The 13,815-nt window shown below is 41.3% G+C and overlaps 1 protein-coding gene across 5 annotated transcripts in view; it reads left to right on the top strand.

The window, feature by feature from the left end:
* Nucleotides 1–13,815, top strand: part of LOC112257024 (serine/threonine-protein phosphatase 2B catalytic subunit alpha isoform-like) — a 66,098-nt gene that overhangs the window by 29,701 nt on the left and 22,582 nt on the right. For all 5 annotated transcript variants that reach the window (XM_042325931.1, XM_042325929.1, XM_042325933.1 and 2 more), the window contains exons 3-9: nucleotides 913–1,037; nucleotides 1,363–1,474; nucleotides 4,339–4,484; nucleotides 4,779–4,918; nucleotides 12,541–12,618; nucleotides 13,237–13,331; nucleotides 13,425–13,550. In XM_042325931.1, the coding sequence (XP_042181865.1) occupies nucleotides 913–1,037; nucleotides 1,363–1,474; nucleotides 4,339–4,484; nucleotides 4,779–4,918; nucleotides 12,541–12,618; nucleotides 13,237–13,331; nucleotides 13,425–13,550 (822 nt within the window). The remainder of the gene's footprint in view (nucleotides 1–912; nucleotides 1,038–1,362; nucleotides 1,475–4,338; nucleotides 4,485–4,778; nucleotides 4,919–12,540; nucleotides 12,619–13,236; nucleotides 13,332–13,424; nucleotides 13,551–13,815) is intronic.

Here is a 13,815-nt window from a genome sequence, read left to right as displayed (position 1 = left end):
GTATTATACTCAGGTTGGCATCTATTGTAAGACTAGATGAAACTAAAGTATTATACTCAGGTTGTAATCTATTGTACGACTAGATGAAACTAAAGTATTATACTCAGGTTGGCATCTATTGTAAGACTAGATGAAACTAAAGTATTATACTCAGGTTGGCATCTATTGTAAGACTAGATGAAACTAAAGTATTATACTCAGGTTGGCATCTATTGTAAGACTAGATGAAACTAAAGTATTATACTCAGGTTGGCATCTATTGTAAGACTAGATGAAACTAAAGTATTATACTCAGGTTGGCATCTATTGTAAGACTAGATGAAACTAAAGTATTATACTCAGGTTGTAATCTATTGTACGACTAGATGAAACTAAAGTATTATACTCAGGTTGGCATCTATTGTAAGACTAGATGAAACTAAAGTATTATACTCAGGTTGGCATCTATTGTAAGACTAGATGAAACTAAAGTATTATACTCAGGTTGGCATCTATTGTAAGACTAGATGAAACTAAAGTATTATACTCAGGTTGGCATCTATTGTAAGACTAGATGAAACTAAAGTATTATACTCAGGTTGGCATCTATTGTAAGACTAGATGAAACTAAAGTATTATACTCAGGTTGTAATCTATTGTACGACTAGATGAAACTAAAGTATTATACTCAGGTTGGCATCTATTGTAAGACTAGATGAAACTAAAGTATTATACTCAGGTTGGCATCTATTGTAAGACTAGATGAAACTAAAGTATTATACTCAGGTTGGCATCTATTGTAAGACTAGATGAAACTAAAGTAATAGGAATGTGATTATGTAGAACTGAGGTTGTGTGTTTAACACTCTTGTGTTTGAGGTTGTATGTTAGTCTATTATGTCCACTTCTATGAGAGTAACGTTGTTGTTTCAGTGTGTGGAGACATCCATGGTCAGTTCTTTGACCTGATGAAGCTGTTTGAGGTGGGCGGTTCCCCCGCGACGACACGCTACCTCTTCCTAGGGGACTACGTGGACCGGGGTTACTTCAGTATTGAGGTGAGGGCACACTACAGTACCTAGTGCACACTGTCTAGTCCACACTATCTAGTGCACACTACCTAGTCCACACTATCTAGTACATACTACCTAGGGACACAATACCTACTGCATATTTCCTAGGGGCACACTATCTAGTGCACACTAGCTACTGCATACTTTCGTAGAGGCACACTACTTTCTGCATACTAGGAAGTGTTTAACCAGGTAGCTTTGAATCTAGGACTTTAAGCCTGACATCAAGTGAGTAGCTAACTGGTCATTTTTTCCTCTGAGCCGTACTGTTACTAACAAATCTTTCTGTGTCCTCTCTCTCCTCTCTCAGTGTGTGTTGTATCTGTGGTCGTTGAAAATCCTCTACCCGAAGACGTTATTTCTTCTACGGGGAAACCATGAATGTAGACACCTGACAGAATATTTCACTTTCAAAACTGAATGTGAGTATTTGCCCACTGAGCACATACTTCAATTCAAAGTATTTGACTATCCCCATAGGAGATACCTTTTTGGTTCCAGTTAGAACCCTTTTTGGTTTTAGGTAGAACCCTTTTAGGTTCCATGTAGAACCCTCTGTGGAGAGGGTTTTTCATGGAACCCAAAAGGGTTCTTCCTGGAACCTAAAGGGTTCTACTATGGGGACATTTTTGATTGTTTTATTTAACCTTTATTTAACTATGCAAGTCAGTTAAGAACAAATTCTTATTTACAATGACAGCCTACCCCGGTCAAACCCTAACCCGGATGACGCTGGGCTGTTGTGCCCCGCCCTATGGGACTCCCAACCACAGCTGTTTGTGATACAGCCTGGAAATGAACCAGGATCTGTAGTGACGCCTCTAGCACTGAGATGCAGTACTTTAGACTGCTGCGCCACTCGGGAGCCCCAACAATGTTAGGTTCTAGACAGCACTTTTTTTTCTAAGAGTGTATTCCACGTTGGTTCAACATCATTTCATTGAAATGAAGTAGAAACTTTGATTCAACCAGTGTGTGTCCAGTGGGTGTGTTCTCTTCTTGTATCCTCCCTTTCCTCCCCTCCCTTAATACTAGCGTCCTAGCTTCTCCGTTGTTCCATCTCTCTCATCCATCCTCCTCTCTGTCTCTCCCCGTCAGAGAACAGGTGATTAGAAGGAAATTAATTTGGCCCTTAATGATTGGCCCAGGGACGTAGTCTGCTGTGTGTGATTGGCCAGGGGATGAGGAGTCTAATTTCCCCTGATGCTTATGGCGAATAGTGTGCGCCCTCAATTACCATCTGCTGTGTGTGTGTGAGAGAGAGAGAGAGAGAGAGAGAGAGAGAGAGAGAGAGAGAGAGAGAGAGAGAGAGAGAGAGAGAGAGAGAGAGAGAGAGAGAGAGAGAGAGAGAGAGAGAGAAAGAGAGGGAGAGAGGGAGAGAAAGAGAGGGAGAGAGAGGGAGAGAGGGAGGGAGGCAGAATGAGAGAGGGAGAGAGAGAGAGGCTGATGAAATGGTATTGATGATCCCTCTCTACAGTAATAATCTCTCTGACAAACATATCAGATATACATATACACACACGTACTGTACACACATATACTGTACCCATATACACACACATACTGTACACACACATACTGTACCCATATACACACACGTACTGTACACACATATACTGTACCCATATACACACATGTACTGTACACACACATACTGTACAGTACACACACATACTGTACACATGTACACACACGTACTGTACACACATATACTGTACCCATATACACACACGTACTGTACACACATATACTGTACCCATATACACACACGTACTGTACACATGTACACACACATACTGTACAGTACACACACATACTGTACACATGTACACACACATACTGTACCCATATACACACACGTACTGTACCCACACATACTGTTCCCATATACACACACATACAGTACACACACACACTGTACACATGTACACACACACACATACTGTACAGTACACACACATACTGTACACATGTACCCACACATACTGTACAGTACACACACACACACATACTGTACAGTACACACACATACTGTACACATGTACCCACACATACTGTACAGTACACACACACACATACTGTACACATGTACCCACACATACTGTACAGTACACACACACACATACTGTACACATGTACCCACACATACTGTACAGTACACACACACACATACTGTACAGTACACACACATACTGTACAGTACACACACATACATACTGTACAGTACACACACACACATACTGTACACATGTACCCACACATACTGTACAGTACACACACACACATACTGTACAGTACACACACACATACTGTACAGTACACACACATACATACTGTACAGTACACACACACACATACTGTACACATGTACCCACACATACTGTACAGTACACACACACACATACTGTACAGTACACACACACACATACTGTACAGTACACACACACACATACTGTACAGTACACACACATACATACTGTACAGTACACACACATACTGTACACATGTACCCACACATACTGTACAGTACACACACACACATACTGTACACATGTACCCACACATACTGTACAGTACACACACACACATACTGTACACATGTACCCACACATACTGTACAGTACACACACACACATACTGTACAGTACACACACATACTGTACAGTACACACACATACATACTGTACAGTACACACACACACATACTGTACACATGTACCCACACATACTGTACAGTACACACACACACATACTGTACAGTACACACACACATACTGTACAGTACACACACATACATACTGTACAGTACACACACACACATACTGTACACATGTACCCACACATACTGTACAGTACACACACACACATACTGTACAGTACACACACACACATACTGTACAGTACACACACACACATACTGTACAGTACACACACATACATACTGTACAGTACACACACACACATACTGTACACATGTACCCACACATACTGTACAGTACACACACACACATACTGTACAGTACACACACATACTGTACAGTACACACACACACATACTGTACAGTACACACACATACTGTACAGTACACACACATACACAGCATAGTTTGGCTACTTCACTATGGTGTTTTGATTTTCTTTCTTTCTCTCTCCCTCTCTCCCTCTCTCTCGCTATCTCTCTCTCCCTCTCTCTCTCTCTGTTTCTCTCTCCGTCTCTCTCTCTCTGTCCCCCCCGTCCTTTCACTCCGCCCCCATCCTCTCTCTCCCCTCCCCTCCCCCTCCTCAGGTAAGATAAAGTACTCTGAGCAGGTGTATGACTCGTGTATGGATGCGTTTGACTGCTTGCCGCTGGCTGCTCTGATGAATCAGCAGTTCCTGTGTGTCCACGGAGGGCTCTCGCCAGAGATCCACACGCTCGACGACATCAAAAAGGTTCAGACACAACGCCCACTGTACTGTCAATGTTTTCTATAACACACAAACACTGTCAATGCCCTGGTTACCATGGAGATTCAACCCTTGTTTTGACTCCACTTCCTGTACAGTACATGCTGTTTCTCTCTCTCTCTCTCTCTCTCTCTCTCTCTCTCTCTCTCTCTCTCTCTCTCTCTCTCTCTCTCTCTCTCTCTCTCTGTGTGTGTTCTGGTTAACTCTTGTGTAGATAGGAATATATTGTATCTATACAGCGAATGCATCTGTTGTGCTGTCGTTGTCTCTGTAATCCAGTTGGACAGGTTCAAGGAGCCTCCAGCTTTCGGGCCCATGTGTGACCTGCTGTGGGCCGACCCACTCGAAGACTTTGGCAACGAGAAGACGCAAGAGTACTTTGGCCACAACACAGTCAGAGGCTGCTCCTACTTCTACAGGTAAACACATGTTTTAACATGACAACGCACACAGACACCAATACGGATACACACACACTCACATCTGGTGTGTCTTTAGGTGTGATATACAGGGGAACGGTGAGGAACAACGTATTGGAGGTGAGATGGAAACATGTTGTACTGGTAAACTACAAGCTGCTTCAGAGATACAACAACCAAAGACTAATTGGGATTTGTACAACAGCTGCAGAACCACACACACATATTTCAGCTTAAACCATATCCCACTGCTTTAAGGTTTCCCAGTAGGTATTCCCAGCAGTCATAGGTATAGTCATCAATATAATGCTATCCAGTCCAAACAAGTTTGTCGAAAGTTTACTGATCATTTATTTAATGATTTGTTTCTGTTTTTGTTGCTCCACTTTTTGTATCTGTATCTTGTGTGTTGAGTTGTTTGTATGTGAGTATAATGATTTTCCCCCTTGTATCTTGTGTGTTGAGTTGTTTCTATGTGAGACTAATGATTTCCCCTCCTGTATCTTGTGTGTTGAGTTGTTTCTATGTGAGACTAATGGTTTCCCCTCCTGTATCTTGTGTGTTGAGTTGTTTGTATGTGAGACTAATGATTTCCCCTCCTGTATCTTGTGTGTTGAGTTGTTTGTATGTGAGACTAATGATTTCCCCTCCTGTATCTTGTGTGTTGAGTTGTTTGTATGTGAGACTAATGATTTCCCCTCCTGTATCTTGTGTGTTGAGTTGTTTGTATGTGAGACTAATGATTTCCCCCTGTATCTTGTGTGTTGAGTTGTTTCTATGTGAGACTAATGATTTCCCCTCCTGTATCTTGTGTGTTGAGTTGTTTGTATGTGAGACTAATGATTTTTCCCCTCCCTGTATCTTGTGTGTTGAGTTGTTTGTATGTGAGACTAATGGTTTCCCCCTGTATCTTGTGTGTTGAGTTGTTTGTATGTGAGACTAATGATTTCCCCCTGTATCTTGTGTGTTGAGTTGTTTGTATGTGAGATTAATGATTTTTCCCCCTGTATATTGTGTGTTGAGTTGTTTGTATGTGAGACTAATGATTTCCCCCTGTATCTTGTGTGTTGAGTTGTTTGTATGTGAGACTAATGATTTCCCCCTGTATCTTGTGTGTTGAGTTGTTTGTATGTGAGATTAATGATTTTTCCCCCTGTATATTGTGTGTTGAGTTGTTTGTATGTGAGACTAATGATTTCCCCTCCTGTATCTTGTGTGTTGAGTTGTTTCTATGTGAGACTAATGATTTCCCCCTGTATCTTGTGTGTTGAGTTGTTTGTATGTGAGACTAATGATTTCCCCCTGTATCTTGTGTGTTGAGTTGTTTGTATGTGAGATTAATGATTTTTCCCCCTGTATATTGTGTGTTGAGTTGTTTCTATGTGAGACTAATGATTTCCCCCTGTATCTTGTGTGTTGAGTTGTTTGTATGTGAGACTAATGATTTTTCCCCTCCCTGTATCTTGTGTGTTGAGTTGTTTGTATGTGAGACTAATGGTTTCCCCCCTGTATCTTGTGTGTTGAGTTGCTTGTATGTGAGACTAATGATTTTTCCCCCCTGTATCTTGTGTGTTGAGTTGTTTCTATGTGAGACTAATGATTTCCCCCCCTGTATCTTGTGTGTTGAGTTGTTTCTATGTGAGACTAATGGTTTCCCCTCCTGTATCTTGTGTGTTGAGTTGTTTGTATGTGAGACTAATGATTTCCCCTCCTGTATCTTGTGTGTTGAGTTGTTTGTATGTGAGACTAATGATTTCCCCTCCTGTATCTTGTGTGTTGAGTTGTTTGTATGTGAGACTAATGATTTCCCCTCCTGTATCTTGTGTGTTGAGTTGTTTGTATGTGAGACTAATGATTTCCCCCCCTGTATCTTGTGTGTTGAGTTGTTTCTATGTGAGACTAATGATTTCCCCTCCTGTATCTTGTGTGTTGAGTTGTTTGTATGTGAGACTAATGATTTTTCCCCTCCCTGTATCTTGTGTGTTGAGTTGTTTGTATGTGAGACTAATGGTTTCCCCCTGTATCTTGTGTGTTGAGTTGTTTGTATGTGAGACTAATGATTTCCCCCTGTATCTTGTGTGTTGAGTTGTTTGTATGTGAGATTAATGATTTTTCCCCCTGTATATTGTGTGTTGAGTTGTTTGTATGTGAGACTAATGATTTCCCCCTGTATCTTGTGTGTTGAGTTGTTTGTATGTGAGACTAATGATTTCCCCCTGTATCTTGTGTGTTGAGTTGTTTGTATGTGAGATTAATGATTTTTCCCCCCTGTATATTGTGTGTTGAGTTGTTTGTATGTGAGACTAATGATTTCCCCTCCTGTATCTTGTGTGTTGAGTTGTTTCTATGTGAGACTAATGATTTCCCCCCCTGTATCTTGTGTGTTGAGTTGTTTGTATGTGAGACTAATGATTTTTCCCCTCCCTGTATCTTGTGTGTTGAGTTGTTTGTATGTGAGACTAATGGTTTCCCCCTGTATCTTGTGTGTTGAGTTGCTTGTATGTGAGACGAATGATTTTTCCCCCTGTATCTTGTGTGTTGAGTTGTTTCTATGTGAGACTAATGATTTCCCCCTGTATCTTGTGTGTTGAGTTGTTTCTATGTGAGACTAATGATTTCCCCCTGTATCTTGTGTGTTGAGTTGTTTGTATGTGAGATTAATGATTTTTCCCCCTGTATATTGTGTGTTGAGTTGTTTGTATGTGAGACTAATGATTCCCCCCTGTATCTTGTGTGTTGAGTTGTTTGTATGTGAGACTAATGATTTTTCCCCTCCCTGTATCTTGTGTGTTGAGTTGTTTGTATGTGAGACTAATGATTTTTCCCCTGTATCTTGTGTGTTGAGTTGTTTCTATGTGAGACTAATGGTTTCCCCCTGTATCTTGTGTGTTGAGTTGTTTCTATGTGAGTATAATGATTTCCCCCTGTATCTTGTGTGTTGAGTTGTTTCTATGTGAGTATAATGATTTCCCCTCCTGTATCTTGTGTGTTGAGTTGTTTCTATGTGAGACTAATGGTTTCCCCCTGTATCTTGTGTGTTGAGTTGTTTGTATGTGAGACTAATGATTTCCCTCCTGTATCTTGTGTGTTGAGTTGTTTCTATGTGAGACTAATGATTTCCCCCTGTATCTTGTGTGTTGAGTTGTTTCTATGTGAGTATAATGATTTCCCCCTGTATCTTGTGTGTTGAGTTGTTTCTATGTGAGACTAATGGTTTCCCCCTGTATCTTGTGTGTTGAGTTGTTTCTATGTGAGACTAATGGTTTCCCCCTGTATCTTGTGTGTTGAGTTGTTTCTATGTGAGATTAATGATTTTTCCCCCTGTATCTTGTGTGTTGAGTTGTTTGTATGTGAGACTAATGATTTTTCCCCTGTATCTTGTGTGTTGAGTTGTTTCTATGTGAGACTAATGGTTTCCCCCTGTATCTTGTGTGTTGAGTTGTTTCTATGTGAGTATAATGATTTCCCCCTGTATCTTGTGTGTTGAGTTGTTTCTATGTGAGTATAATGATTTCCCCTCCTGTATCTTGTGTGTTGAGTTGTTTGTATGTGAGACTAATGGTTTCCCCCTGTATCTTGTGTGTTGAGTTGTTTCTATGTGAGACTAATGGTTTCCCCCTGTATCTTGTGTGTTGAGTTGTTTCTATGTGAGACTAATGGTTTCCCCTCCTGTATCTTGTGTGTTGAGTTGTTTGTATGTGAGACTAATGATTCCCCCTGTATCTTGTGTGTTGAGTTGTTTGTATGTGAGACTAATGATTTTTCCCCTCCCTGTATCTTGTGTGTTGAGTTGTTTGTATGTGAGACTAATGATTTTTCCCCCTGTATCTTGTGTGTTGAGTTGTTTCTATGTGAGACTAATGGTTTCCCCCTGTATCTTGTGTGTTGAGTTGTTTCTATGTGAGACTAATGATTTCCCCCTGTATCTTGTGTGTTGAGTTGTTTGTATGTGAGACTAATGATTTTTCCCCTCCCTGTATCTTGTGTGTTGAGTTGTTTGTATGTGAGACTAATGGTTTCCCCCTGTATCTTGTGTGTTGAGTTGCTTGTATGTGAGACTAATGATTTTTCCCCCTGTATCTTGTGTGTTGAGTTGTTTCTATGTGAGACTAATGATTTCCCCCTGTATCTTGTGTGTTGAGTTGTTTCTATGTGAGACTAATGATTTCCCCCTGTATCTTGTGTGTTGAGTTGTTTGTATGTGAGATTAATGATTTTTCCCCCTGTATATTGTGTGTTGAGTTGTTTGTATGTGAGACTAATGATTTCCCCCCTGTATCTTGTGTGTTGAGTTGTTTGTATGTGAGACTAATGATTTTTCCCCTCCCTGTATCTTGTGTGTTGAGTTGTTTGTATGTGAGACTAATGATTTTTCCCCTGTATCTTGTGTGTTGAGTTGTTTCTATGTGAGACTAATGGTTTCCCCCTGTATCTTGTGTGTTGAGTTGTTTCTATGTGAGTATAATGATTTCCCCCCTGTATCTTGTGTGTTGAGTTGTTTCTATGTGAGTATAATGATTTCCCCTCCTGTATCTTGTGTGTTGAGTTGTTTCTATGTGAGACTAATGGTTTCCCCCCTGTATCTTGTGTGTTGAGTTGTTTGTATGTGAGACTAATGATTTCCCCTCCTGTATCTTGTGTGTTGAGTTGTTTCTATGTGAGACTAATGATTTCCCCCCCTGTATCTTGTGTGTTGAGTTGTTTCTATGTGAGTATAATGATTTCCCCCCTGTATCTTGTGTGTTGAGTTGTTTCTATGTGAGACTAATGGTTTCCCCCCCTGTATCTTGTGTGTTGAGTTGTTTCTATGTGAGACTAATGGTTTCCCCCTGTATCTTGTGTGTTGAGTTGTTTCTATGTGAGATTAATGATTTTTCCCCCCTGTATCTTGTGTGTTGAGTTGTTTGTATGTGAGACTAATGATTTTTCCCCCTGTATCTTGTGTGTTGAGTTGTTTCTATGTGAGACTAATGGTTTCCCCCCCTGTATCTTGTGTGTTGAGTTGTTTCTATGTGAGTATAATGATTTCCCCCCTGTATCTTGTGTGTTGAGTTGTTTCTATGTGAGTATAATGATTTCCCCTCCTGTATCTTGTGTGTTGAGTTGTTTGTATGTGAGACTAATGGTTTCCCCCCCTGTATCTTGTGTGTTGAGTTGTTTCTATGTGAGACTAATGGTTTCCCCCTGTATCTTGTGTGTTGAGTTGTTTCTATGTGAGACTAATGGTTTCCCCTCCTGTATCTTGTGTGTTGAGTTGTTTGTATGTGAGACTAATGATTTCCCCCTGTATCTTGTGTGTTGAGTTGTTTGTATGTGAGACTAATGGTTTCCCCCTGTATCTTGTGTGTTGAGTTGTTTCTATGTGAGACTAATGGTTTCCCCCCCTGTATCTTGTGTGTTGAGTTGTTTCTATGTGAGACTAATGGTTTCCCCTCCTGTATCTTGTGTGTTGAGTTGTTTGTATGTGAGACTAATGATTTTTCCCCTCCCTGTATCTTGTGTGTTGAGTTGTTTGTATGTGAGACTAATGATTTTTCCCCCTGTATCTTGTGTGTTGAGTTGTTTCTATGTGAGACTAATGGTTTCCCCCCTGTATCTTGTGTGTTGAGTTGTTTCTATGTGAGTATAATGATTTCCCCCCTGTATCTTGTGTGTTGAGTTGTTTCTATGTGAGTATAATGATTTCCCCTCCTGTATCTTGTGTGTTGAGTTGTTTCTATGTGAGACTAATGGTTTCCCCCCTGTATCTTGTGTGTTGAGTTGTTTGTATGTGAGACTAATGATTTCCCCTCCTGTATCTTGTGTGTTGAGTTGTTTCTATGTGAGACTAATGATTTCCCCCCCTGTATCTTGTGTGTTGAGTTGTTTCTATGTGAGTATAATGATTTCCCCCTGTATCTTGTGTGTTGAGTTGTTTCTATGTGAGACTAATGGTTTCCCCCTGTATCTTGTGTGTTGAGTTGTTTCTATGTGAGACTAATGGTTTCCCCCTGTATCTTGTGTGTTGAGTTGTTTCTATGTGAGATTAATGATTTTTCCCCCTGTATCTTGTGTGTTGAGTTGTTTGTATGTGAGACTAATGATTTTTCCCCTGTATCTTGTGTGTTGAGTTGTTTCTATGTGAGACTAATGGTTTCCCCCTGTATCTTGTGTGTTGAGTTGTTTCTATGTGAGTATAATGATTTCCCCCTGTATCTTGTGTGTTGAGTTGTTTCTATGTGAGTATAATGATTTCCCCTCCTGTATCTTGTGTGTTGAGTTGTTTGTATGTGAGACTAATGGTTTCCCCCTGTATCTTGTGTGTTGAGTTGTTTCTATGTGAGACTAATGGTTTCCCCCTGTATCTTGTGTGTTGAGTTGTTTCTATGTGAGACTAATGGTTTCCCCTCCTGTATCTTGTGTGTTGAGTTGTTTCTATGTGAGACTAATGGTTTCCCCCTGTATCTTGTGTGTTGAGTTGTTTCTATGTGAGACTAATGGTTTCCCCTCCTGTATCTTGTGTGTTGAGTTGTTTGTATGTGAGACTAATGGTTTCCCCCTGTATCTTGTGTGTTGAGTTGTTTCTATGTGAGACTAATGGTTTCCCCCTGTATCTTGTGTGTTGAGTTGTTTGTATGTGAGACTAATGGTTTCCCCTCCTGTATCTTGTGTGTTGAGTTGTTTCTATGTGAGACTAATGGTTTCCCCTCCTGTATCTTGTGTGTTGAGTTGTTTGTATGTGAGACTAATGGTTTCCCCCTGTATCTTGTGTGTTGAGTTGTTTCTATGTGAGACTAATGGTTTCCCCCTGTATCTTGTGTGTTGAGTTGTTTGTATGTGAGACTAATGGTTTCCCCTCCTGTATCTTGTGTGTTGAGTTGTTTCTATGTGAGACTAATGGTTTCCCCCCCTGTATCTTGTGTGTTGAGTTGTTTCTATGTGAGACTAATGGTTTCCCCCCCTGTATCTTGTGTGTTGAGTTGTTTGTATGTGAGACTAATGATTTTTCCCCCCTGTATCTTGTGTGTTTATTTGTTGTGAAGTCTCTGCACAATTGTTGTTTTCTAGGACCGAACTGAGGGAGGGTGTGGGTTCGGTATATGGGGTGATTGGGGTGGGTTGGGGTGAGTGGTTTGGAGGGAATCAAGGTGGGTGGAGGGAGGGCTTGGGATATGGTAAAGTCTTTGTACATACATTAATGTACATTTTGTAAAATTTGTATAAAAATATTAAAAAACAAAAAACATCCCACAATCCCTAGGGAGACTGCACCGTTCTGTTTCCATGACTACTGGTTACTATTGCTAGATTGGAGATTGATATTAAGACACAGTGAGGAAAAAAGAGTTTGAGAGAGATGGGGAGTGAGGGAGAAAAAAGAGATTAATAAAATGAGAGACCAGAGGATTGGAGTGATGGATAGTTGAGACTGTTGTCATAATATGGTGCTATACAATATGGAGCCTACACTAGTCTACTGAGAGGAACATACACTGCCCTCCTACTAGAGCTGGTTATGCTGTTCATTTTGGGCTCAATGATGACCCCTGGTGGTCATTCAATGTAAACTGTTTCAGAGTAGGCCTACTGTCCTAGTCTGATATAATGCAGGGTTGTTCAGAATTAAATCTGTCTCTCTCCAGTTACCCTGCAGTGTGCGAGTTTCTACAGACCAACAACTTGTTGTCAGTCATCAGAGCACATGAAGCACAAGATTCTGGGTAAGAGGAGCCCTACTTTTTCTGTGGTTATTGACAAAACAATGTGTTATTCTTCATATGGTGAGTGACATAGTGACAGTAAACTCTAACTTAATGTATTATGTTTGAAAACATTCACCTGTCCCCCACAGTGTGTGTTGATCCGGGGCTGGGATGTGGGTTATGTGTTTCGGGGCTGGGGTGTGGGTTATGTGTTTCGGGGCTGGGGATGTGGGTTATGTGTTTCGGGGCTGGGGTGTGGGTTATGTGTTTCAGGGCTGGGGATGTGGGTTATGTGTTTCGGGGCTGGGGATGTGGGTAATGTGTTTCGGGGCTGGGGTGTGGTTTATGTGTTTCGGGGCTGGGGTCTGGGTTATGTGTTTGGGGGTGGGGATGGGGGTTAAGTGTTTGGGGGGGTGTGGGTTAAGTGTTTGGGGGTGGGGATGTGGGTTAAGTGTTTGCAGCGTCAGGTTTCATAATCAAATCATTCCATTTCTAAACGCAGTTGTCCATAGTCAAGTCTAACCTTAACCACACAACAACCATATATTTAACCCTACACCCGTTAATGTTCAACCACAATCTATGGAATCCTAACCCTAATCCTAATCTGGATTCCCTGACTGTGTCCCTGTTTAGATACCGAATGTATAGAAAGAGTCAGACTACAGGCTTCCCCTCCCTCATCACCATCTTCTCAGCACCTAACTACCTGGACGTCTACAACAACAAAGGTCAGAGACACACGCGCGCACACTCACACACACACACACACACCAGTAGGCTATGAGTGTGTAACAGGCCTGCCCACTCTCGCTCTCTCACAGCGGCGGTTCTGAAGTATGAGAACAACGTGATGAACATCCGCCAGTTCAACTGTTCCCCTCATCCCTACTGGCTGCCCAACTTCATGGATGTCTTCACCTGGTCCCTGCCCTTCGTTGGAGAGAAAGGTGTGAACAATGACTACACGTATTACAAACACCAAAATACTATGTTCTCTTAATATGTTCTCTATTGTGTCTCGGTCTTTGCCTCTCTCTCTCTCTCTCTCCTTCGCTCTCTCTCTCTCTCATATTGACTGTGGCCTCTCTCTGTCTCTGTCTCTCTCTCTCTCTCTGTCTCTCTCTCTCATATTGACTGTGACCTCTCTCTCTGTCTCTCTCTCTCTCTCTCTCTGTCTCATATTGACTGTGCACTCTCTCTCTCTGTCTCTCT

Source organism: Oncorhynchus tshawytscha, linkage group LG08, assembly GCF_018296145.1.
Source record: "Oncorhynchus tshawytscha isolate Ot180627B linkage group LG08, Otsh_v2.0, whole genome shotgun sequence".
In the NCBI taxonomy this organism is placed as follows: Eukaryota; Metazoa; Chordata; class Actinopteri; order Salmoniformes; family Salmonidae; genus Oncorhynchus; species Oncorhynchus tshawytscha.
This window is presented reverse-complemented; position numbering and strand designations above follow the sequence as displayed.